General features: G+C 44.2%; 1 protein-coding gene across 7 annotated transcripts in view; it reads left to right on the top strand.

Moving 5' to 3' along the window:
• The window catches only part of psd3l (pleckstrin and Sec7 domain containing 3, like), a 300,860-nt gene that overhangs the window by 146,333 nt on the left and 126,954 nt on the right, over positions 1 to 27,573 (top strand). For 6 of the 7 annotated variants that reach the window (XM_041200467.1, XM_041200457.1, XM_041200476.1 and 3 more), the window contains one exon: positions 21,999 to 22,196. In XM_041200467.1, coding sequence (XP_041056401.1) covers positions 21,999 to 22,196 — 198 coding nt within the window. Of the gene's footprint in view, positions 1 to 3,325; positions 3,398 to 21,998; positions 22,197 to 27,573 lie in introns of those variants that run through there. The other variant, XM_041200494.1, reaches the window with a different exon arrangement.

The raw sequence follows: 27,573 nt of genomic DNA, 5'->3' as shown, positions 1-27,573 counted from the left end.
AGTCAAACGGCTGTTCTTCACATCTGTCCCTGCAAGGTGAGAGTTGGTGTGCTATTGAACCTTGGGAGGCATCAACATGGAGCCAAACCCTGTCCATACTTGTTGTAGGCACACACCCTAAGCAGGGTAGCACTCAGGAGTAGGCACCCTGATTTTCTTCCCCTTCCATCCTTAACTGAAGAGCTTTGAGTCATCACAAAGCAGTGATTGAACCTTTGACTTTCCTAGTGTGAGTGGGGGAAGTGGCTGCATCTTAGATTTTTAGGTTGTCCGACAGTCATTCATCCCGTGCTGGGAACCATGGCTGCAGAACACTCTCTCTCTCTCTCTCTCTCTCTCTCAGAAATGTTTATAGAAGTTTTTCAAAATCTTCGGGACCAAGGGGGATGGGTGAAGATTGGTGGGAAGCTTGTGAGTGATTGTCTGGAAATCAGCTGCCTTGCCTTTTTGCTTTTGTTTAATCAAATGTTTGTTCCCCTGCATCATTAAATTGGGAGAAAATGCTTTGCACCTGTTAAGTGGTAAATCTCCTTCAGGTGCAAATAATGATCACACAACACAGGAGGCCATTCAGCCCATCCACTCACTGGGCTGAATTTTATGCTTCCCCATGGTAGGTTTGAAGGCAGGGGGCGCTTGTGAAATGCAGCATATGGCCTGTCTGTCGCCCACCAGCTAACCCTGACCTATCTCCAGTTCGACTGGCGCACAGTGGAGACATTGGGTGGCGCGCCCACCCTTTGGCCTATTGAGGCCTTTAAGTGGCCAGTTAAAGGCCACTTAAGGGCCCCATTCCAGCCCCATCGATATTTCACCTGTGTCACGAGGAAGCCCACATCAACTGAGTAACCTGGCAGCTTTCACTGCACAGGCTGGTGTCAGGCAAGGTGGAGGGGAGGCAACCCCTCATACTCCCCCTTTAACCCTCGCCTCCACCTTGGGCTCTCGAATCTCGGTCTCCCACCCCACTTCCAGGGGTGCCAACCTATCCTGGTGATAGCCGAAGTTACCTGAAGCCTCGACACCATGAGCTCCTCTTCTTTGTGGACTGCCTGTAGTTCCAGCAATGGCCACTGCTCAAACTTGGCGCTACTGGAACGACAGAGCTTGGCCGGCAACTCTCTAAGGCGGGACTTCTTCCCGAGAAAGGGGTGGAATTCTTGCCTTAAGCCAATTAACACTGTTCCCAGTGTCTAATGGCTGCAGGGGCAGCTGGCTTTAATGTGGGGGGTGGGCTCCCCACCAACTTCTTAGCTGAGGGAGTGGGTGTACGGGGAATGTGTGCCCTGTAAAATCCAGCCATTGTGTCTGTGCTGACTCTTTGAAAAAGCTATCTAATTGGCCCTATTTCTATTTCTCTGTACACACTCCAAATTTCTCCCCTTCAAGTACATGACCAATTCCAATTTGAGAATTCCTATTATATCTGCTCCCATCATCCTTTTGGGCAGCGTATTCTAGATGATAAAACACGAGTTCCTCCCGCCCCCAAAAAATCCTCATCTGCCTTCTGATTCTTTTGTCAACCTTAAACAAACCTCCCCTTAGCCTTCTCCACTCTAAGGAGAACAACCCTAGTTTCTCTAGTCCCTCCACGAAATTGAAGTCTCTTACCCTTGGTACTATTCCACTTAATCCCTTTTACACCCTCTGCAAAGCCTTCTGAAAGCGTGGTGCTCATGATGGCTTGTTTGAGAAGACCCGACAGCTGTCAGATAGCGCATTTGTATTCCAGTTGTTGCTCTGAGGTTATATACTGCAGTGTGGGCTGGCTCTGACTGGACCTCTCCAAGCTGTCTGCTGAACTCCGGTTACCAGCAGCAAAAAAAAACCTGCAGCATTTACAGATTTTCAGCACAAGGATTTCATAAAATCATTGAATGTTGCTGCGCAAAGGGAGGCCTTATGGCCCATCGTGCCTGTACCAGCTCTTCTGGTGGAGCTATCCAATTGGTCCCACTCCCCTGCTCCTTCCTCACAGTCTTGTAAAATGTTTCCCCTTCATGAATTTATCCAGTTTGCTTTTGAAAGTTGTTATTGAATCAACTTCCCTTTTAGGCAGTGTGCTCCAGATCACAGCAACCCACTGTTTAGAAAAATGTTTTCTCAGGCCTTCACTGGCTCATTTGCCAATCAGCTTAAACCTGTGTCCTCTGGTTTGCTTGACCATTCGGTCAATGAGAACAGTTTTTTTTAATCAAAATCCTTCATGATTTCTCCTTCTAATCTCCTTTTAATCTTCCCCCATTCTAAGGGGTGCTACCCCACAGCCTCCCTAGGTCTATGCACATAACTAAAGCCTTTAATCCCTGGTGTCACTCTAGTAAATCTCTGTAAACCCTCGACAACCCTTGACGTCCTTTAAGTGTGCTGACAGAATTGAACACAATACGCCGGCTGGGGCCTAACCAGTGTATTGCAAGGGTTTAGCACAACTTCCTTGCTTTTATGCACTCTGTTTCTATCAATAAAGCCAAGAATCCCGTATCCCTTCTTTTTCACAACCTTCTCAACTTGTCCTGCCACTGTCAGATTTGTGTGCGTATGTCACCGGGTGTCTCTCCCTTCCTGAACCCCCCTTTTAAATAGTGTATCATTTGCTTTGTTACCTCTCCTCATTCTTGGTACCAAGTACATTACCTCACACACCCCCACCCTGTGTTAAATTGTGTAATGAGTCTTCCCATTTAGCTAGTCCCATTGTGCCCTTGAAGTCTGACACTATCCTCCTCTTCGTTGTTTGCAGCATTTTCGTGTATTGTGTCAACAGGAGGGAAGTTTTTAAATCAGCTGGAGGGAAATTTTGAGTTACAGTCAACATTTTTTTTAAAATAAGTTGTAATTCGCATTTGACTCCCTTTAATATACGGAGCCTTCCAGAGACCCGATCTGAACTTGGAGTTATTTTGTGACCCGGCATTATTGCGAAGCGGGAGCAGCTTGTATTCCTTCTACTTTCTATCCTGGGACACTGAAAGGGGCAGCGGGTGGGGAAGAGGGATTTCCATTTATATTAGAGCCTTTCACTGGCTCAGGACATCCTCACGACTTTACAGCCAAGGAAATACCTCTGAAATGAACGTACAATGCACAGCAGCCAAGTTGCAAGGTCCCAAAAACAGCAATGAGGTAATGAGCAGGCCATCTGTTTTCAATATTGACTGATGGATAAAAAGTGTTAGAACACAATGGAGAGCTCCCCTCCTCTTCTTTGAACATTGCTGTAGGATCATCTTACATTTACCTGAGGGCAACCGGAGCCTTGGTATAATGTCTCATCTGGAAAAAATGGCACCTTCAACAGTTCAGCACTCCCTCGGTACTCCACTGAATTATCAACCTGAATTCTGTGCTCCAGCCTCTGGAATGGGACTTGAATCTCCAATCTCTTGACTAGGTGAGAGTATTACCATTGAGGGATAGCTGACCCTATAAAGGGAAAGTAGGCCTGGGTAATTCATTGGCTGGAGAGCGTTTTTGGGATGCCTTGAGGTTCTGAAAAACACTCCTCTCTTTAGGGCTTCTCGGCCTTCTTTAAGCCCCCTTTTCGGGTGCAGCAGAATCACTTCAGTTTTCTATGGGGGTGAGGGGGGCTCCCTGCTGGTCGCAGTTCTTGAGCTTGGAACTCACACCGTGTTGCAGGTGAACACCAACGTGTGGAGTTGGTTCAGGGTTTTGTTGGGGTCACAGCGGTAAACTGTCCCGTTGATGCTCCAGCCCCACTATTGCCCCAGCTGTGACCACCTAACTTGGGATCAAATGTGGCAGCTTGCTGTTGTAGACCTGGTTCCCTCTGCACCAACACACAATCCCTTCAGCCACTGAAGCATAGGGCAGAATATACACTTTAAGTAACACTTCCACACTGTTTCATGGCAAATGATCACAATCAAATTCTAAATTGCAGGAATGAAATGGTAAAGTGTGTAAAATGAACCTCACGACATCTGCTGTGACATGTCTTAATACTTAAATGTTTTAACCAATCTACATGGCATACTTAATAATTGAATACTGATGTATTTAGTGGTGCGTCCTAATAACGTGCATTGCTGTGCTTTAATGTGCTGTCACTGGAAATCTTTGATTCTTGTTCCTCTATATACTGAGATGAAACCCTCAGCAGTGGCCAACATTCAGTGATGTTGTGGATGCGTAGCTGGCTCTAGTTCTGCTGCAGGAATGGTTTGAATGCATTAAACTGATTCTTCACTTGAAGCCCACCCACCCCCTCTAAAAATATTTGAATCTCCATCAGTCCTGAAAAAAGAAATTTGTTTTTTCAATAATTCATTCATCATTTTCCCTGTGGGGCAGGTTCCCTATGGGGGTGGAGAGAAAGAGGGAGAGAGATTGCTTTTGCCTTTCATATGGAGTAAGGTTTCCTCCCCTAAAGGACATTAGTGAACTGGTTGGGTTTTCAATGACGATCCAACAAATCAGTGGTCATTTTTACTGACTCCAACTCTTGGGTTCCAGATTTTTCTTAAAACTGAATTCAAATCCCCAAAATGCAGTGATGGGCTTTGAACTCCTGCTCTCTTGGCTATCGATCCAGTGCTTAGATAATGAATCCAGCAACGTAATCACTCTCCTGCTCACCTTGGTGAGCTGTACTGGCAAAGGGTTGAGTGTCATATCTGACTCCATGGAATGGAATGTAGGAAGCAGGTTGGATGAATTAAAGTGAATTGTCTATTTGGCATCTCCAGCTGCGACAACTCAAAGACAATGTGTGTGAGGAGCTGAGGGAAATAAGCCTGGGGGGGTTTGTTTGTCTGCTGTCACTGTGGCTTTAGTGGGGCCATTGGCATTGTCTTGCTTCTTCTCTGGCTTTCTTCGAGCCTCTTTGAGTCCACATCTCAATGTTATCCATCCATCCAATTTTTATTCTTCCTCTTCTGTTTTTACCCTCAATTTCTCCTTCAGTTGTTGCCAGGACAAGGGTGTCAGGTCTTCATTTCCAATGTCCATACTTGGCTGTCTTTCTCTCTCTAACTGTACTTAGCAACCATTTTGATTCCTAAACTTTATCTCCGCCACTCATTTGTCTTTCTGTCCATCCAACTGATTCTGAGCACCCTCCTCCATACTCACATTTCAAAAGTCGCTATCCCCCTCTCACCCTCTTTCTTCAGAGTCCAACTCTCGCATCTGAGTGGTAGTGCAAGTAAATTCCCCATGGATCCCTAAATATTCCCAAGTAATATGAGATCTCTGCCAAACCAAGTAGAAAGTTTACCAAAGTCTACCAGCTGAACTCTTTCAAACTTTGGAGATGAAGATGGATTCTTCAAAGTAAATATAAAGAAGTCAAGCCAGCAACATCAAGCCTTGCCACACTGCGTTGTTTATTTGTTTTGTGAGATTTAAGACTCGGTGATATTCTAAACACTTTGGACTGGTGCTTAGGGGGAACAAGGAGATTAGGACATTGGGAATGACAAAGGGTGGAGGAACTGAAACTCCTTGCACAAGCCTTCATTTGATTTGTCCTTTTACAAATGATAAGGGGAGAATCTGTGACTGGATATGCAGGCCCTCCCCTTTCATCTTTATTGATTTCACAGTTGTGGATCTAATTTTAAAACTGTATAGATCAATTATTGTTCCAGCTATCTGCAGCTGCTAAAATAATAATCTGGAACAAAAATCACAGATGGTTAGCAAACCATTGCTTTGGTAGTACAGGAATTGAATATTGCTGAAAAGAGAGGCATGTTGCTGAAGCTTTTCATCTTGCACTCATCAGGACAAACACAAGAATGCCAAATTTCAAATAATCACATGCATCCATAAACAGGGACATGTTCTCTGCCAACGAGGAATATGTTCAACCCTTAGGGTGGGATTTTCTGCACCCGTCCGCTGTCACGATCTTCCGGTCCCACTGCAAGTCAATGGACTCCTGGCTGGGGTGCCACCTTGCCCACGGCAGGTCCCACCCGTGACAGGGCCGGAAAATCCTGGCCTTTTTGATTTATCCAGGAGATTGGGGAGCCTATAGTTCCCTGTTGCTTTCTCCTTGACAATGCCCCAGTCAATCAGCACCCTTTCTCCTATAGTATAAATTGTTGTGATTGCTTGCAGTTTGGCATTATTCCTGATGAGTGCGAGATGAAAAGCTTTGGTAACCTGTCTCTCTTTCTAACAAATAGATGAATTGTGGGTTTTCCTCCTCCTACAGTTTTTCCACTCCCTTTTTCCAAAAGGCATTGTTGGCTCCTTGTTGCTGAGTCCCAGACCTTGTAAGAGTTTGTGTTGTGTCATTGCCAGTGCAGGCATAAAGATATTACACTTTTTTTTAAAAAAAAAGTCTGTATTCCTTTTTAAATGGACCCTGGTGAAGTGTAAGATGGCTGCCACAGGGGTCACCTGACTTTTACAACTTTAACAGCTGACCATGAGTTGCAAAAGGTTTGCATGCAGGTGCAGCAAGTAATTAGGAAAGCTAATAGAATGGTATTGTTTATTGCAAGGGGAATTGAATACAAAAATAGGGAGGTATAGGGCATTGATGAGACCACATCTTGAGTACTGTGTACATATTGGTTCCCTTATTTCAGGAAGGATATAAATGCGTTGGAAGCAATTCAGAAGGTTTGCTAGACTAATACCTGTCAGCCATGTAACAAAGGAGGGCTACTGAGACTGAGTATCCACAGTGAAGTGCTATCTACCTTCTGTTGTTTACCAGTGACTTTGGACCATGTGACTGAAACTCCTCCTTCGCCATGAAAGACCATCATTTGCCTTCCACCGTGTATCAATGGCCATTCATCATGTGTGCAAGATCGCCCTCTGATATTTGAAATCCTTTTGCCCACAAACTGAGAGACTGGGCAGTCTGCAGAACACCAGCAAAAACATTAGCTGCAAAGAAAAGAGCAATTAGGGATGGGCAACGAATGCTGGCCTTGTCAGTGATGCCCACGTCCCATGAAAGATTAAAGGGGGAAAAAAAAACTCCTTGTTTAAATCCATGGTAGGCTGCTTGCTGGTGACTCTTAAACTGACTGCATGCTAACCTGGGGTTTGGGAACGCAAACTGGTCTTCTCAAGATTAAACCACATTGATTATGGACTGAAGGGAATTATGGGTTTCAGTCTATCTTGCTCCCCTGTCCCCGTAACATTTGTCTTAAGCACTTCTCATGCAGCGTGTGTTTGGTGTGCTTATTTTTGCACTTCTCCACAGTATGTCAATGAATAAAGGTGGAGTGGGAAAAGAAGGAACAGAGCATGGTGACGATGTGAAGATTGCACCCCCATTTTCCAATAACAAAAGGACAGTGTAGTTATTAGTCATACATGTGTGATTTTCTTGGGTGAAGTATCGATGTCAGTTTGCCAGAGTTTGTACTGACCATGGCCCTGTTTCTGTAGCAGTGATGTTGCTGATTGTACTGAAGAACAGGATGTGAGGCTGTTCCACTATTAATCAGAAGTGGCAGAGAAGGCTGCAGCATATAGGATACAAATCAAACAGGTCCTAAAATGAGTTTAATGGTACTCTGCAGTTTTGTGAAACTTAGAAGCGCTGTTCAGAATTTGGAATAGTGGATTCTCACGAAAATTCTACAGAGCAGTCTGTGTAAAATTGGCAAAATCCAGTCCCAAGCCAGGGCCAGATGTGCTCCGACTTATCGCATTCTCCAAACCACTGAGCCATCTGTACGGACGGCCAACTGCACTCTACTCGGTCAGGCAAAGAAATACCAACCTAAACACTCTTCTGAAACAATCGGGACACCCTGGTCCACTCCTCCATCACCCCCTACACCTCAACTCCCCTCCCACAGCACCTTCCCATGCAACCCAGGAGGTGCAACACCTGCCCCTTTACTTCCCCCCTCCTGACCGTTCAAGGGCCCAAACGCTCCTTTCAAGTGAAGCAGCATTTCACTTGCACTTCCCTCAATTTAGTCTACTGCATTCGTTGCTCCCAATGTGGTTTCCTCTACATTGGAGAGACCAAACGCAGACTGGGTGACCGCTTTGCAGAACACCTTCGGTCTGTCCGCAAGCATTACCCAGACCTCCCTGTTGCTTGCCATTTCAACGCACCGCCCTGCTCTCTTGCCCACATGTCCATCCTTGGCCTGCTGCATTGTTCCAGTGAAGCTCAACGCAAACTGGAGGAACAGCACCTCATTTTCCAACTAGGCACTTTACAGCCTTCCGGACTGAATATTGGGTTCAACAATTTTAGATCATGAACTCTCTCCTCCATCCCCACCCCCTTTCTGATCTCCCTCCTTTTTTTTCCAATAATTTCTATAGATTTTTCTTTTCCCACCTATTTCCAATATTTTTAAATGTATTTCCATCCATTGTTTTATCTCTACCTTTTAGCCTTTTTTGATTCCTTCACCCCACCCCCACCAGGGCTATCTGTACCTTGCTTGTCCTGCTTTCTACCCTTAATTAAATAATATCACCACTTAGATAATATCACCACCTTCAACACCTCTTTGTCCTTTTGTCTATGACATCTTTTGGCAATCTCCACCTATCGCTGGCCCTCTATCCAGCTTCACTTGTCCCACCCCCTCTTAAACCAGCTTATATTTCACCTCTATTCTATTTTTACTTAGTTCTGTTGAAGGGTCATTCGGACTCGAAACGTTAACTGTGCTCCTCTCCGCGGATGCTGCCAGACCTGCTGAGTTTTTTATTTTTGTTTTGGATTTCCAGCATCCGCAGTTTTTTGCTTTTATCATTGTCCTGTATCTCGGTCCTCCAAGTTAAGCCTGGGTTCCTCATTGGGCCCCCACCCCTCCTTTATTTTTCTCATCCAGTTCTACTCAGAGGTAGTGTAATATCGTTTAAAGATCACCCAGAAATTCTTCTTGACCGTTTGCAGATGCAGGATGGTCTGCACATGCCCAAGGCAAGACCGCAAGCCACCTCAAGAATTGTGGTGAGCTGTGAGTGCTCGCTGGGCCTCTGGAGGCAATGCCTCAAACTTGGGCTGGCTGTTCTGCCAGCATGGTTCTCGGTTCAGTCCTGGGGAGGGTTGGAAAATAAGAGGACCTGAAGCAGCTTAGCCCAAGCTGGGAACCATCCACAGTAATGAAGCCAGGATGAGCACCTAACAACCTGAGTGGAACAGCTCCCTGACCCATGCTTAGCTCAGTACTAACCATTACCTGGATCCTGAATCGACATTAGGCTCCTTATGAACAAATGTCAGGGGGCCTAATAGCAGTTTTAAATGGCTATCAAGAATGAATTGTGTCCAACCCAATGCAAGGTTGACCATTTTTCAGGAGTCCTTGAGAGGTGCTGCTGTGGAATTAGCACATTAGGCACCCCTGTTCTGTACCTGAGAAATGGGTCCAATTTCTAGGAATATAGGAATTGCTAACCGAGAAAGTTCAGAGTCTGTCTTGTTCATTTAGTGGCTGTGTGTTAGAGTTTTTGGATGTTCTATTCTGGGTTAACACTCACATCATTATCCATATTCGGTGCTTTTACGCTTCCTCACCTTCATAGTTTAAAAAAAAGTTAATATATTTTAATTGTTTGTTTTAGGGCATCTGAAGAGCCGAGGCTCACTGAGAGGAAGCAGCATCACCATGTCCTTTCAGTCTTCTTGCTGATTGTATTTGTGCTGCTTGTGAGGAGCTAAATAAAATAATACATTATAGTTAAGTCAGAGCTCTTTGTGTTCATTCTACATCAATGCAGCGAATTAGTGTCTGTGGGTGTGTGCAATGAAATCAACTTTTATCTGTTTTTTTGACATAGCAGTTGATTCTCTCTCTTTCCTGTCTTCCCCTTGGTGTGCACTCTTCCTTTCTCTCACTCCCCTTTGTCTTGCTTCTCTCTTCCTCTCACTCTCCTCTCTCTTCCTCTCACTCTCCTCTCTCTTCCTCTCACTCTCCTCTCTCTTCCTCTCACTCTCCTCTCTCTTCCTCTCACTCTCCTCTCTCTTCCTCTCACTCTCCTCTCTCTTCCTCTCACTCTCCTCTCTCTTCCTCTCACTCTCCTCTCTCTTCCTCTCACTCTCCTCTCTCTTCCTCTCACTGCCCCCTCTCTTCCTCCCCTCGTCCCCCTCCCTCCCCTCGTCCCTCACTCTTCTGTCCCTTTTACTCCTTCATTCCTTTTCTCTTCCATCCCCTCCCTCTCTTTCATCATGTTCTAGAGACGATATAGCTTTAATAGGGTATTGAGAAAGTAAACTGTACTATCTTCCTTGTCCCAATGGTGCCTGAACCAATTTCAACCCTGTACTTTTGGACTGTGATCATCGCTGGCAAGGCCAGCATTTATTGTCCATTCCTAATTGCCCTTTGTCCTTTTTGATTAGTAATGACCATATTCCTAGAACTGTTGTGCCTATGGATGAGGTACAGAACAGGGGCAGTTACTGTGCCAATTCTGCAGTGCCACCTTGCACACCCCAAGGACTGCAGAAATATGTTCAACCCTGTGGTGAACTGTTGTAACCCATGGGGATGGCAGTACACCCACAGTGAGTTCAGCGTAGTGGCAATATCACTGGACTAGTAATCCAGAGGTCCAGGCTAATGCTTGGGAGACATGGGTTCAAATCCCGCCATGGCAGCTGGTGGAATTTAAATTCAGTTAATAAATTTGGAATATAAAGCTAGTCTCAGTAATGGTGACCATGAAACTATCATCAGTTGTTGTAAAAGCCTACCTGGTTCACTGATGCCCATTTGGAAAGGAAATCTGTCATCCTTATCTGATCTGCTCTACATGTGACTCCAGACCCACAGCAATATGGTTGACTCTTAACTGCCCTTAATGGCAATTAGGGCTGGGCAACAAATTCTGGCCTTGCCAGTGAAGCCACGTCCCATGAAACAATGAAAAAATTGACCTAGCGATGGTGGACGAATCAGAATGATGAGTGAGGTAGTGGGGAACTTAAAGTTGGTGGCTGAACAATATTCAGGCATCCCTGGCAGCCACCTAAAGCAGACGTTAGCGCCCTTACATATGTTATAAGGGCTCTAAAGCTGTTCAGGACCCAACTCCAATGTTGGTCAGTACTGAACCGCGCATGGCTCAGGCCTGCTTTACTGGTGCTTCTCCCATCTCCATTACTGGGTTAACCTGTCTCATGTTTTCTTCTCTCCATATGCCAACCCCCACCCCAACCCCCCCCCCCACCCTCCCCCTTCCCCCAGGGTTGAGTTGAGGACCGTGCTGACCGAGCAGGTGACACAAGTTGGAGCATTGCCTCCAGAGGCCCGAAAGGCGCCCCCAGCTCACCTCTTGAGGAGCCTCGAGGCCAAGCCTCAAATGAGCCTCAGGCATGCGCTGACCATTCTGCATCTGAAAAAGGCCAAAACTGATTTCTTGGTGTTTTCTTTCTAAATGTGTTGTCCTACTTCTGGGTGGAAGTGGGTGAGAAAAATAAACAGGTGGGTCGGGACTCAATGAAACCACATGCTGTAGTTAGGGATCAGAGGCAGAATAGGAGAAAAAAAGGCTTGCTTTTCTATAGCACCTTTCCAAACACCAGATAGCTTGACGCTTTACTGTAAGTGCAGTACTTTTGAAGTGTAGTCTCCGTTGTAGGAAATGGAGCAGCAACTTAGCCACAGTGATCTCCACAAACAGCAATGTGATAATGACCAGACTTATTTTTATGATGTTGAGGGATAAATATTAAACAGGGCACCCCAGGGATAATACCCCTATATAATGCCATGGGATCTTTTACGCCCACCTGAGAGGGCAGATGAGTCCCAGTTTAACATTCCACCCAAAAGACAGCACCTCTGACAATGCAGCACACCCTCAGTCCTGTCTTGGAGTGTCAGCCTTAATTTTTTGTGCTCGACCCCTGGAGTGGCTCCAAGGCTAGAGTGCTATCAACTGAGCCACAGCTGACAATATACAGAGGAAAATGATATCTATATCAGCAAAGGGTTTAGGATTTAGTTTTTTTTTTGCCTGACCTAGTATAGTGGAGTTGATAACCCAGACAAATGGCTGAGCAATTTGGAGCATGCGATCAGCTTAATCGCTGCACAGTCGGAACACATTCAGGCCTGGATTTTCCCAATTTTACACAGAATCCTCAGACTAGTTTTTAAAGTAAAAATGTTGGTTTGTACCCTATATGCAGTAGCCTTCTCTGCCACCTCTTGTTAATAATAGATACTTCTCACACCCTGCCTATCAGTACAGTCAGCAGCATCGCTGCTACAGTATACAGAAACCAGATTGCCAGGTTTTGCACTGACCTCAATCTGACTTCTATCATCCACCTAAGAAAACTCTCACCTGTATGAGTAATGCCTACGCTGTCTTTGTTTTGGGGAAAATGGGGGTGCAGACATCACCTTATCATCACTCTCTGTTCCTTCCTTTTCTCCTCTAAGTCTGTGGGGAAGTGAGAAAGGAATAAACCGAGTGGACCGTGCGTGAGGAGCACTTGAAGGCAGCATAATAAAATAACTGAACCGACTGAGGATCGAGCTTCATTTGCAAAACAGCTTGCATCTATATAGCGCCTCCACGGCAATAAAACATTCCGTCGTGCTGACAAAGTTTGCTCCTGAGACACATTAGGAGTTTCATCGAAGAGTTGGATTTTAGGGAGAGTCTGAAAGAAGGAGAAAGGTAGAGGTTTAGAGGGGGGAATGGAGATAGTTGAAGCAGAAGCTATTTGTGCCTCAGTGAGGCAGATTATATTGTGAATGATGTAATTTTTTTTAGGGGTGGTGTTGCTGGAAGGGGTTGGCTGGAACTTTCACTTCATTTTTAAAACCTTAGCTTGAGTCAGCTCCGGAGGGGTAGAACCATCTTTTCTCTGACAGCTGTTCAGACCCATAAGGGAAACGAGCCTTCATCTATCAGCAGCCTTGTTCACAAGATTCAAAAAGATGACTCATTCTGGGAAATGTGAAATATTCTTCTGATAAAACTGAAGGTTGTGTTCTGAACTTAGAGTTGATTGTTTGGACAGCTTTATCGTTCCCTAACTACCGACTCCATTTCTCTCCCTGGCAACCGCCTGAGATTAAACCTGTTTGCAACTTTGGTGTCGCATTTAATTCCGAGGTGAGCTGCTGCCCTCATGTTTGGCGCCCATCACTAAGACTACCTATTTTCCCCTCTGTAACATCGCTTGACTTAACCCCTGTTACAGCTCATCTGCCATTGAAACCCCCATTCATGTCTTCCTCTCTCCCCTCCCCGCCCCCAGACTTGACTATTCCAACACAATCTACACTCCGTAAACTTGAGGTCATCCAAAACTCTGCTGCCAGTGTCTAAGCTTGGAGCAAGTCCCATTCTCCTATCGCCCCTGTGCTCGGTGACCTACATTGGCTTCAAATCCTCCGTCACTTCACCCATCCCTACCTCTGTAACATCCTCCAGCCCCACAATCCTCCGAGGTATCTGCTCTCTAAGTCTAGCCTCTTTTGCTTGCCCAATTATAACTGCTCTGCCATTGGTAGCTGGGCCTTCAGTTGTCCAGGCCCCCAATCTCTAGAATTCCCTCCCCAAGCCCCTCTACCTCACTTTTCTCCTTAAAGACACTCCTTAAAACCTACCTCATTGACCAAGCTTTTGGTTATCTGACCTAATAGCTCTTTAAAGATGCTTTATAAATATTAGTTTTTGTTGTTGTACCTGACCCAATGCTGCTTGAGATGCATGCTGCTGCTATTGGCAGTGGATTGTTCCACAAAGTACAATTCACGAATCCAGAGAATGAGAGTTCAAATCCTGCTATAGCCCTTTGAGAATTTCAATTCAGTTTCCTAAAAAAAAATCTGGAAACATAAACTTGGGACCCATGATGCTGTCAGAATGTTGTAAAAATTCTCTGGGTACTAGAAATGTTTATACCAGGGAAAGTAACAAATTGTGGAGATCTTAGTATGTTTTAAGAGCTCCTATAAGAATTGCGAAAGAAATGTTCAAAATTACACTGTGACTTCTCCAGTCTAGAAATCTATTGTTCAGAAGCACCAGTTGTCCAGATATATTTGAACACACCCAGCTGTTCCTTTGACATCATTTTAGTACAGTACTTAGAGAGCAAAACATGGAAGATACAGCATTTGGATAAGTGAAACAATGATTATTATTGCCTTCTAATGTCTTATCACTGTTTTCATGTTGCAGGTAAATAATCATATCTATGGGTTTTCAGGTTCATGCACTTGCATTCAATTGTCATTCTATAACTCAGAAAATTCCGAAATACAGATTTGACTTGCCCCCAAACAGTCCAGATTGGGGAGATTACAGTGTAATGCAAACTGTATAATAGGACCTCTGTTTAATGTGTCACCTGAGCAACTGTACCTCCAGAAATGCAGCACCACAGTGTAAGCCTGGGCTACATGCTCCACAGTGCAGTTTGAAACCAACAATCCGAAAGTTTCTGTGCATAAGACAGCCCCTTTAAGTTGTCATGTCCGCACGGCTATGCAAAAACATTCAAAGATCCAGCACGCTTAAACAAATTGGCCATGTGCTACCAAAAATATTAGAGGGCATGTTACTGTTTGGTACAGCATGTAAGAATTTAGCATTCTCTACTGTTATTGGCTCTGTGTATATGATTTATTATATTGAACAATTTAAGGCAGAGGTAGATAGATTCTTGAATAATTGAATAACAAGGGAGTCAAAGGGTATCAAGCTGGTAGATGGGAATGTGGAGAGTTGAGGCCACAATCAGATCAGCCATGATCTTATTGAATGGTGGAGCAGGCTCAAGGGGCCAGTTGGCCTACTCCTCCTAATTCGTATGATATTACCCTCCCTGCTTCGATATTGCTGTTGATTTTAATCCCATTTCTTCTTAATTCTTACTCATTGCCTTATCTGCAAAAATATTAGCACATTGAGTGATTCCAAGTGATTTATTTCGCTTAAATAAAAACGAAAAAACTGCGGATGCTGGAAATCCAAAACAAAAACAGAATTACCTGGAAAAACTCAGCAGGTCTGGCAGCATCGGCGGAGAAGAAAAGAGTTGACGTTTCGAGTCCTCATGACCCTTCGACAGAACTTGAGTGGGACTCACTCAAGTTCTGTCAAAGGGTCATGAGGACTCGAAACGTCAACTCTTTTCTTCTCCGCCGATGCTGCCAGACCTGCTGAGTTTTTCCATTTTCCATGTAATTCTGTTTTTGATTTATTTCGCTTGTAAGGCCAAGCAAACACATTTCCTAGAATTCCTTTCCTGTGCTACTTTTAACGTTCATCAGCAGGTTGAAAATGTCGGGTAGAGTTTCCGCTTTGGACACAATCACCAATCTGGGTGTGTAACAAGAAACATTCATGTCACACAAGTGCCAGGCAATGACTAGCTCCAGTTAGAGAGAATGAAAGCCCCCGCCCCCACTTTCAATGACACTACCATCACTGAACTACCCAACATCACCAATCCTGGGTGTTGCCATTAACCAGAAACTTAACAGGACCAGCCACACTAGCGCAATTTTGCAATTTGTGTACTTGTTTTCTGAAGTGAAAGGGTGGTTCAAAGTAGCTGCTCAAACTCGTTTGCATAATCACAAATGTGAAATCTTCCATGAAGCAGCACTATCAGGCTGTGTTTTAGAGCGTTATTTTTGCACCTTGCATTAAAATACATATCTTGATATATTTAGGAGTGGTGACTTGCTGCAGGTTTACTAATGCAGTAGAACTGAGCTCATCACAAAAGATGACTGGTTTTTATTAAGTGCCTATTCCGTCAACTATGAGCCGCCTGATTATTAAATAAATAGAAGTGACATTTGAAGAATATCCCAAACCAATCACTGGTTTTATTAGTGTATACTTTATCAGTTTCTTAGGATACTTGAATCTTCACAAGGGCAAATTAGTCATGGGCAGCAAATGCTGGTCCTACCAATAATAAAATATTTGAATACTTTAATGACTTTCTGAAGGTGCCTAATGCTGCCCCTACGTTTAAAAGGAAATCTTAATTTGGAAGGGTCGTCTAGACAGGGTGCAAATGGTGGAAACTCGCTGTGCTCATGGGGGCGTGGCCAGTTTTGTGCGTGGGGCAAGCTTGCAGCACCATTTCTTTTTTAAACCAGTATGAAAGATCTCAAACTCGATTTGCACTGGATGTAAATTGCGCTCAAAGTTCCTCGAGCTGACTGACCTCATGTAAGTTGCGTTGGTAAGAAGGAAAGTCCAGTAAACCTTGCGGCGGGGGGGGCATGGAAAAAAGACCCCTAGAGAAAGATGGGAAGTCCCACCTCCTCTTTAGACTTGTTTGCCTGGCCGTTGATTGGAGCTCATTTGTGACAGCAACAACAATTTAAATTTATGGATTGCCTTTCAACATAATGGAGGCACTTCACAGGAGCATTATAAACAAAGTATGACACAGAGGGCATTAGGGGATATGAGGTCAGAGGATCAAAAACTTGGTTAAAAAGGTAAGTTTTAAGGAGTATCTTAAAGGAGTAAAGTGAGGTAGTGAGATGGAGAGGTACAGGGAGGGAATTCTAGAGTTTGGAGCCCTAGGCAACTGAAAGCATGCCACCAGTGGCGGAATGATTATGATTGGGAATGCTCGGAGAGCAGAATTAGAGGAGTGCAGATGTCACATAGAGATGTGGGGCTGGAGGTGATTACAGAGGTAGGAAGCACTCTGCCATGTTCCTTCACTTTTCTAGAGATTGCTTATTGACATTTTACAGTTGAAGTTTAAGCTTTTGTGATGCTACTGCCATAATGACTGCTCCATTTATCTCTGTATCATTCAATGATATTGGGTAGAAATGGACAACCTTGGTGCTGAACAAGAACAAACTTGAGGGAAGGAATTCAAGACTGTGTGGCCTTGGTGGCTGAAGCAATAACCACAAATGGCGGAACCAAGGAAGTAGGGAATGCACGAGAGTATTTAATTTTTATTCTCCTTGTGCATGACCTATTCATTTAAGTGCGCTCTTTAAATCTTGCTGCATGACAACTTAAAGGGGCCGACTAATTCTTGGCCTACAAGGGAACTCTGGGTTGTGGCATTGCTGCACCACTTTTGGGAATGATGCTCAAGAGGCCGTGTTAGAGGAAAGTATATTCCTTAAAGGATCACAAGACTAGACACAGAGATAGTGAGGGACAAAGTCATGAAGGGCTTCAAACATACAGATGCCAATTTTAAATTTGAGCAAATTTAGATCAGTGAGTGGAGGATGGATTTGTTGCGAGCTCAGATATGGACAGCTGAGTTTTTGGATGCATCAGTGTTTATGGAGGATGGAAGATTGGACTAATCAAATAATTAAAATTGGCAGTGATGAAGGCATGGCTCAGGGTTTCGACAACAGTTGGATTTGAGGCAGTGTTTGAGGTGGGTGATGTTATATAGGTGGAGGTAGGCAGTCTTTGTGATGGAGTGGAAATAGAACCATTACAATATAATTCGCCTAGCAACACGGAATGAGGAATTGTTGCATTATTTGTTGAGCAGCAATGATTGACCTGCTGTGACATCACCAAATGTCAACAATGAATAACCTGGGGTCTTATCACAAGAAGTACAGTAGAAGTGTAGGAGTGTAGGATTGTGTGTAAGACGAGCTTGCCCAATCCACAGAAATGTTCAGAATGGGAAACGTGAGGATGCAAATTGTATAGAAGGAACTACAGGAATGTCACTGATGACGTTTAATGAGTAAGTGGAATTTTAGATGGACTTGTGTTAATGTTAATTAAGATATTCTTGCTGTTCAGAACAGCAATGAGGATTGTCATTCTCTCAGCTCTCTAAACAGGAATAAAGTTTACAGTTTGCAGCAATGCAAATTTTTGCTTTACTGGAGAACTTGCACAATGTATCATCACTTACCTCAAGAAATTAAACCATTTGATCAGTGATGATGTGAAAGATATAGAATTTCTTGAAAGGGATGTGGTTTCAATGAGCCAAACATCTATTTCTACGTAAGAATTATTAGATGAATAAAGACCAAGGCCTAACTAGTTTGCCTTTTACTGTCATATGATGCAATGGTGGAGTTGTCACTAATTATGGCAATTGAACGCCATTGACCAGAAATACCAGCCATGTGTGGCTACAAGAGCAGGTCAGAAGCTGGCAATTCTACTGAGAGTAACTCACCTGCTGACTTCCCAAAGCCTGTCCACTATCTACAAGGCACAAGTCAGGAGCATGTTGGAATACTCTCCACTTGCTTGGATGTGTGCAGCTCCAACAGCACTCAAGGAGCTCAACACCAGCCAGGACAAAGCAGCTCGCTTGATTGGTGCCCCATCCACCACCTTAAACACTCACTCTCTCCACCATCGACACACAGGGGCAGCAATGTGTACCATCCACAAGATGCACTGCAGCAACTCACCAAACAACTCCAATCCTAACAGCACTGTAGATATACCTACACCAGATGGACTGCTGTGGTTTAAGAAGGTGCTCAGCATCACCTTTTCAAGGGCAGTTAGGGACGGGCAATAAATGCTGGGCTAGCCAGCGATGCCCTCATCTGTGAAAGAACAAAAAAAGTGCATCTTAATTCAGCCTGTCCAGTTGTGCTGCACACCATAACACTTCATGTTCCATGAGACATTTTATTAGCCACTGTCTTACTGCGTCCAGTAAGTACTTTGTGTGGGTGCAACTTCCTGGCTTAGTCTTTTCTAACTTGGTCTTTTGGTTGAAATGTTGTTACAAGAACACTGAAGTTCTTTAGCAAGTATGTATTTGCTAATCTGGATTATTGCTTGGAACCTTTGGTCTTTTCCTAATCTAATGTCGATTCAACAGGTTTTTTATTGTTTGAAAGAGTTGATCAATGCTCCATTAGCTATTTTCGATAATCTACCCATGTATCCAATAGTCTGGGTTGGAAAAAGGGGAGAATCCTAACCTATATCCTTGCTTCTTAATCTTGGGTTTGAGTTCTGCCATCAATATTTAAATTAACAAATTTGCCCACATTTTGTCATTCCAGCTCTTAGCATTTCAAAGCACTGGATCATGCCCCCTTAATTTCTTCTCCAGCGAAAATAAGTTCAGTTCCATGAATTCTGATGAAAGGACATTGACCTAATTGAGTGTGATTTTAATCTAACCCACTATCATGTGGTCTCGAGTCAAACCCCAGTTTTAATCCCCATCCGATTTTACTGTTTCTATTCTATTCATTCATGGGATGTGGGCCTCACTGGCTGGGCCAGCATTTATTGCCCATCCCTAACTGCCCTTGAGAAGGTGGTAGAGGGCTATCTTTTTGAACCGCTGCAGTCCCTCTGGTGTGGGTACATCCACAGAGCTGCTAGGGAGGGAGTTCCAGGATTTTGACCCAGCAACAGTGAAGGGATGGCTGTATGTTTCCAAGCCAGGATGGTGTAAATGTGATGGGGAACTTGCAGGTGGTGGTGTTCCCATGTGTCTGTTGCCCTTGTCATTCTAGATTGTAGAAGTTGCAGGTTCGTAAAATGCTGTTGAAGGAACTTTGTTGAGTTGCATCTAGTACATAGTACATATTGCAGCCATCGAGCGTCAGTGGTGGAGGGAATGAATGTTTAAGGTGGTGGATGGGTGCCAGTCAAGTGGGCTGCTTTGACCCGGATGCTGTTGAGCTTCTTGAGTGTTGTCGAAGCTGTACTCATCCAGGCAAGTGGGGAGTATTCCAACATCCTGCTGACTTGTACCTTGTAGATGGTGGATGGATTTTGGGAAGTGAGGGGATGAGTTAGTCACCGCAGAATTCCCAACCTCTGACCTACTCTTGTAGCCACCCTGTTCATGTAGCTGGTCCACTATGGGCAGCATTTCACCCTTGTCGGGCGGGCTCAGCGGGGGCGGTCGCGAAGGTTGGACAGGCAGCAAAAAATTCAAGTTAATTGATTCTTTAAGGGCCTTTTAATTGTTGGCGGGCGCACTGCCCACTCCGGCACACGCCTGCCGAACGAAATATCGCCCAACGGCGTGTTGACATCGGGTCACTCGTCCGACATCAACACGCGTCATTTTACGCTTGAGCAGGTCAGACATGAGCCCGTCCAGCTAAAAATTTTACCCAATGTTTCTGGTCATTGGTAAGTAACCCTCAGAATGTTGATGGGGGAGTTCAGTGATGGTAATATCATTGAGTGCCCAGGGGAGATAGATTCTTTCCTTCTGGATATGTCATTTCCCAGCACTTGTGTGACGTTAAAGTTACTTGTCATTTGTCAGCTCAAGCCTGTTGTTCAGATTGTTCACTATCTGAGGAGTTGTGCAATGTCAAGTCCCAGTGACCATCCCCAGTTCTGACCTTATGATGGAGGGATGGTCACTGGTGAAGTAGCTGAAGATGCTTGGGTCTAGGACACTACCCTGAGGAACTCCTGCAACAAAGTCCTCGGGTTGAGATGATTGGCCTCCAAGCACCACATTTTTGCTAGGTACGATTCCAACCAGTGGAGAGATTTCCAATGATTCCCATTGACTTCAGTTTTATGAGAGCTAATGGCACCCAGCTTCACTTCATTGCCGCCCCTCTCAACTCTTCCATTGTTGCTAAATTAGCAGACTGCTTATCTGACACACAGTAGTAGATGAGCAGAAAATTCCTCCAAATAACTTCACTCCAAACCCCATTCCTTATCTACCAACTCCACCCTTCTCCATGTAAAATGAGACTAACTCAATCTGTTTACAATCTAGGTATCATATTTGGCCCTGAGATTTGATTCCGACCACATATTTGCACCATCACTAAGGCAACTTGTTTCCAATTCCATAATGTTGCCTGACTTTGCCCCTGTTCTAGCTCATTTGCTGCTGGAACTTTCATTCATGCTTTTGTTACCCCTAGACTCACCTATTCCAACACATTCCTGCCTGGTTTCCCACATTCTACCCTCCATAAGCTTGAGTTCATCCAAAGCTCTGCTGCCTGTGTCTTAACTCCCACCAAGTTTTTTCTTTATTCATTCATGGGATGTGTGCATCGCTGGTGAGACCTAATTGCCCTTGAGAAGGTGGCGGTGAGCTGCCGCCTTGAACCACCGCAGTCCCTGTGGTGTAGGTACACACACACAGCTGTTAGGGAGTGAACTGCACAATTTTGATCCAGCGACAGTGAAGGAACGGTGATATATTTCCACATAAGGATGGTGAGAGGCTTGGAGGGGAACTTCCAGTTGGTGGTGTTCCCATGCATCTGCTGAGTGGTTGTGGGTTTGGAAGATGCTGTCTAAGGAGACTTAGTGAGTTTCTGCAGTGCATCTTGTAGATGGTGCGCACAGCTGCCACTGTGTATCACATTCATCTATCGCCCTTGTGCTCTCTGACTTACATTGGCTCCCGTTCGAGCAGCATCTTGATTTTAAAATTCTCATCTTTGTTTTCAGATCCGTGGCCTCACCTGTCCCTATGTCTGTAATCACCAGCTTCCTCACAACTGTCTGAGATATCTACACTCTTAATTCTGACCTCTCGAGCATCCCAGAATTTAACTGCCTCACCATTGGTGGCCGTGCTGCCTGCACCTGAATTTCTCAAAATTCCTTCCCCACATCTCTCAGCCTCTCTACCTCACTTTCCTCCTTTAACACACTGCTTAAAACCTACCTCTTTGACCAAGTTTTTGGTCATCAGACCATAATGTCTCCTTATATGGCTCGGTGTCAAATTTTGTTTTATAATACTCCTGCAAAGCGTCTTGGTGCATTTTATTACATTAAAGAAGTTAAATAAATATAGGCGTATAACGTCAATGGTGAGTAACATGAGGCAGGTTGTATAACAACCGGCCAATCTGCTACCATCAGTTTCCTGACAGGCTGGTCTGGTTAAAATGACCCCTTGTCAACTCTGTTATTCTCCATGGATGCTGCCTGATTTTCATGGATGTCTCCAGCATTTTCTGTTTTTACCTCAGGACTACAAGCTTGTCTCCACAGCTTTCTCAGTGGTTATTACATATTCTGTCCTAGTTTTGTGGCATTAAAATGTTGGTGATTCTGGAAGTAAATGTGTTCTCCTTCCCTCACCCCTACTCTTTCTATCGTAGCGAACGTGGCCTGAAGGAAATGTTTCCAGATGGGGACCTTGAAGTGGACAACATGGAGCAGCTGGAACTCCATAGCAGCACTGATGTGGTGACCAATGGCAATAAGAGTGACTTGGAGGCAGCCAGGAGGCTGGCCAAGCGGCTGTACAATCTCGAAGGGTTCAAGCGATCTGACGTTGCACGACACTTGGGGAAAAAGTAAGTCTGAGTATCTGCCTGTTGACCGCTGTATCCAGGAAGCCTTTGCCAATCTGAATTTGATTGATTCACTACACATACATTGCAATATCATTATCATCCTGTTAGAAGACTGAAGGTGATCAAATTATGTTTTTATTCGTTTATGGGATGTGGGCATCGCTGGTTGGGCCCTCCTGCATTTATTGTCCATCCCTAATCGCCCTTGAGAACTAAGTGGCTTACTAGGCCATTTCAGAGGCCATTTAAGAGTCAACTACGTTGCTGTGGGCTTGAAGTCACTTGTAGGCCAGATTCCCTCCCCTGAAGGGTATTAGTGAACCATATGGTGAGAATGATTTCATGGCCATCATTAAACTTTTAATTCCAGATTCTTTATTGAATTCAAATTTCATCATCTGCTATAGTGGGATTCAAACCTGCGTCCCCAGAGAATTGTCTGGGTATCTGAAGTATTAGTCTGGTGACAATACCACTATGCCACCACCTCCCCCTGGTGATGAGTTAAAGATGATTAAAGGAGAGAGAAACTATTTCCTCTGGTAGCAATGTCCAGAGCAAGGGAGCATAACCTTAAAATTATAATGAAACCGTTTAGAGATGATGACAGGAAACACTCCTTCACATAAAGAGTAGTGGAAATCTAGAATTCTTTCTTCCCCCAAAATGCTGATGAGGCTCGGTCACTTGATAATTTTAAACTGGGATTAATAGATTTTTGTTCAGCACGGACACTAAAGGTTACAAATCAAGGCAGGTAGCTGGAGTTGTGATAAAGATCAGCCATGGCTTAACTGATTGGCAGAACAGGCTTGAGGGACTGAATGGCCCATTATTATTATTATTTTGGCCCATTCTCATTCCTATCTTTCTATAATAACCCTGAGAGCTCAGTGGTCAGGGCTGCATTTTCTTCGAGAATCCGAACAGGTTTAGCCACAATCTTATATAATGGTGCTGATCTCTAGGGGAGTGTACTAACATCAGTACCTGATATTTGTGTAGGAAAAGAATGGGGCTCGATAGTGATGCAGATAAATTGTGCAGAACTGGGACCGGAGGTTGTATCACATGCAATTGGAAGCCCTGGCCCATTTAGCACTTGGATAACATGGGAACATAGGAATGAGAGTAGGTCGTTCAGCCCCTTGAACCTGTTCTACCAGGATGAGACTGTCTTAGATGAGGGACTTTGGGAGATTACAGCGGATAAGATGGACTCCAGTAAGTGTGCAGATATCGACTTTGCAACTTGAAGGACCGTGTGATAATTTAGAGCACACCTCTCTCCTCTTAAAATAAGAATATCATTAATGTGGTTGTGTTTCATTTAAACACCCAGCATTCATTTTCTAAAGCAATTTCACTGGCACTATTATTTTAGAATCACCCCCTGATCTCACAAAAGCCCTTCTACTGCTCCAGTAGAATGAGCCACTGTCTCACTCATTTTCCACCAACTCCTCAGAACAGCCTTGCTTCTCTTGATCCTTGCCCCAGAACAAGAGTGTTTTGCCAGTGCAAGAAGGGGTTTGTCCCATTTTATATAAGACATTTAATCCTGGCTTAGCACAAGTTACCCATTTTTCAACCTTATTTTATTAAGTTCTGCCCCATTATTCTTATGGCATGTCATAAACTTTGCGCACCTGGATTTGTACAAAAAATGCCTAATTTAAATTTATCGGACTGTCAGAAGGTTTTAGGTTCAAGAAGCACTTCAGAGACTTGAGCACATAATCCAGGTTTAGACATCGATGCAGTACTGAGGGAGCACTGTATTGTTAGAGGTGTTGCCTTTCAGATGTGATGCTAAACCTAGGCTCCGCCCACCCCGTCAGATAGTCAAAAGACCCCATGACACAATTTGGAGAAGAGCAGGGGATTTCTCCTGGGGCAGAATTTCCTGCCTGTCGGGCAGGTGGGCCCGACCCAATCTCCAGCAGGTGGGGAGCCAATCCCGGCAGGAGAAGCGGGCCCCACCGCCATTTTATGTGGGTGAGCCAATTAAGGCCCACCCAGCGTGACATCCGGTGGGAAGTGCTCTGCGCTCCCTGTGTGGGCGAGGGGATTCCACAAAAGCAAGAGTGTGCTCTTTCACGCAGGCGCACGACAGAGCGCACATCTCCCTGAGGCTAAGTGCTGCCTCAGGGAGATCGCTGACACTTTTAAAAAAAAATATTAAAAATAGAAAAAAAAATTCCCTAACATGTCCCCCTCATGTGACAATGTCACATGAGATGGGACATGTTCATAATTTACATTATAACTTTATTAAAATTTTTTGCAACCCTGCATGAAACCTCATCCCGCCGGTAGATGAGGCTTCATGTTTTATCTATTAGCCGCTAGGGCTCCTGGCCTGCCCACCAGCCTTAAGGTTGGACGGGCAATTCCTTTAATTGGTTAAATGACCCTGTCAATAGCCTCACTTGGCCATTGACAGGTCGGCGGGCCCGCAGCTGATTTTGCTGCGCCCCCGTCTTTCTGAAAATTTAAATGGACCGGGATGATGTCGGGGATTCCGCCCAATGTCATCCCCCGTCATTTTACACATCGGCTAGTGGGCCCCGCCCCCTGCTCGCCGATGGCAAAATTCTGCCCCTGGTGTTCTGTCAAATATTTATTTCTTAACTATCATCACTAAAACATATCTATTTGGTCGTTACCTCATTGCTGTTTGTGGGAGGTTGCTGTGTGCAAATTGGCTCCTGCATTACAACAGTGACAGCAGTTCAGGAGTACCTAATCCTGGAACTCCCTCCCTAACAGCACTGTGGGTGTACCTACAAGAAGGTAGCTCACCACCACCTTCTCAAAGGCAATTAGGAGAAAGAATAATAAATAAATGTTTGACTTTTCCCTTTCTTTTATAACCCCATATGTTCCTCACCTCTTGCTTTGTCTTCTTCCTAACATAATGATCACCATTCTGGGGATAAAACTTTCAATGACTAAAATATATCTTCTTTCTCAGCTCTTAAAACAGCGCCAAGCATTTTATGAATAGAGCTTGAGGACATGGTTGTTCACTGATAGAGACCTGTACAACTCACTCACTAATATGTGACTGAGTTGCTCGCATGGGTTATACAGTGGACTTGTGCTTTCCCCTGCCATATCCTCTATCCATATCTGTGATCAAGAGTCCCAGACTTGCTTTCATGTAAAAGACAATCATAATTTATTTCCTTCTTTGACACTCCCAAGCCATAGTGCTTCCTGTTTCAAGAAGGCCTGCTATAACTCACTGTCACTATGAAGTCAACCTTCATAGATCAGGGCTGAAGTTACTAAAATTGTAAAGGGTTTCTTGGTAACCAAAAATCATATGTGCTTTCCTTTTTATACCTATTTATTTGTAATGACAGCTACTACTATTTGATCTCAGCTGCCTCCTTAATTGGAACCAGGGCAAGCCTCGTAAAAAGATGGCATTATTGTATAGGAAAGTGAAACTGAGAGGTTCAATCCTTTTGATTTATTTTAATCAACTTATGGCTTTTCAGTTAAAAACATATGTCATACATTATTAGGATAGCAGGATGGTTTTCATAATTATCTCACGTGGAACCACTGTTGTGCAGTTGTAAGCTGTGCACAGTAATCACTGCCATGTTTTTGGATTTATTACCTGAGAAGTAGATTCTAAATGCTTAGCAAAACAGGAGTTTTGGTGCTATTGTGTTGACAGGGAAGAGAATGGGAATGAAGAATCTGTGCTTAAAGCAGTGCAGCACGTCGGACTATATGAACACATGGAGGGCCAGGATGTACGTTCCCTCCAGTAGTTGACTGCACTGTTCTCCCCATGCTACTCATTACCTGGTGTCAGCCATGTGGAGGCTAGGGCCCCTCCCACTCTTTTGGTTAATGAAGAAAACTGGGGGCTGGTGCGAGGGCGCAATTGAAAATTTCAAAACTGATTTGATAGACTTTTGTTGGGTAAGGGTATTAAGGATTATGGAACCAAAATGGAGTTGAGATACCGAACAACCATGATCTATCTGAGCGGCAGAGCAGAATCGAGGGGCTGAATGGCCTAGCCCTGAATTCCTATGTCTCAATTGATCAGGAAAGGTAGGGGACTGTATAGTCAGGGGGATAGACACAGTTCTCTGCAGCCAAGAGCACGAGTCTAGAAAGCTGTGTTGCCTGCCTGATACCAGGGTTCGAGAACATCTGCTCAGGGCTGGAGAGGAACTTGCAGTGCAAGAGGAAGGATCCAGCTGTCGTGGTCCATGTGGGTACCAATAACGTAGATATGACTAGGAAAGAGGTTCGACTTGGAAATTATGAGCAGCCAGGGGCTAGTTTAAAAAGCAGAACCAAAAGGGTAATAATCTGGATTACAACCTGAGCTATGAGCACATTAGTAATAAAATTAGAGAACTGAATGTGTGGCTCAAAGATTGGTATGAGAGAGATAGATTTCAGTTCATGTGGCACTGACACCAGTCCTGGGGAAAGTGGAATCTGTACTGTTGGAACAGTCTCCACTTGAACTGTGCTGAGACCATTGTCCTGGCAAGTCGTATAGAGCTGTAGAGAGGGCTTTAAGCTACATAGTGGTGGGAAGAGATCGCATGAGTTAGATGTGGCAAATTAAAGAGAAAGGACAAGGTAATAGGGCAGGATAACAATAGGAGTAATGATAACCAGAGTGTGGCAAGAAAGGACAAAGCCTATAAACTTAAAAGTACTCCAACAAATAGCTTTTGCAAGAATGGCAAAAAAGACAGAATTAAAGGCTCTCTATCTGAATGTGCGCGGCATTTGTAACAAAATGAATGAATTGATAGCACAAATGGAAGTAAATATTGGCCATTTTACATATGTGTTTGCAAGGCGACCAAGGCTGAAATTTAAATATTCAAGCACCATTGACATTTTGGAAGGACAGGACCTTAGTTCAGAAGATCAAAATGTAGAATGAAGACATAACAAGGTCACTTGTGGGTGTATTTCATAGGCACTCTAACAGGAGCTACACTGTAGGACAGAGTATACAGGAATAAATAATGAGGGCTTAGAAGAAAGGTTCAGTAGTAATCATTGGTTGTTTTTAATCTTCATATAAATTGGACGAATCAGACTGACAAAGGTAGCCTGAAAGATGAGTTCATTGAGTGTATTCAGGCCAGTTTCTTGCGCAGTACACTCTAGTGCCATCTTGGGAGCAAGCTATTTTAGACCTTGTAGTGTGTAATGAGACATGATTAATTAATGACCTCATAATAAAGGAACCTTTATGCAACAGTGGTCATAACATGATAGAATTTCACATTCAGTTTGAGGATGAGAAGTGTGGGTCTAAGACTAGTGTCTTAAACTTAAATAAATGCCATTACAAGGGTAAGCAGACAAGTTGGCTAAA

This window comes from Carcharodon carcharias, chromosome 1 (genome assembly GCF_017639515.1).
Source record: "Carcharodon carcharias isolate sCarCar2 chromosome 1, sCarCar2.pri, whole genome shotgun sequence".
Classification (NCBI taxonomy): Eukaryota; Metazoa; Chordata; class Chondrichthyes; order Lamniformes; family Lamnidae; genus Carcharodon; species Carcharodon carcharias.
This window is presented reverse-complemented; position numbering and strand designations above follow the sequence as displayed.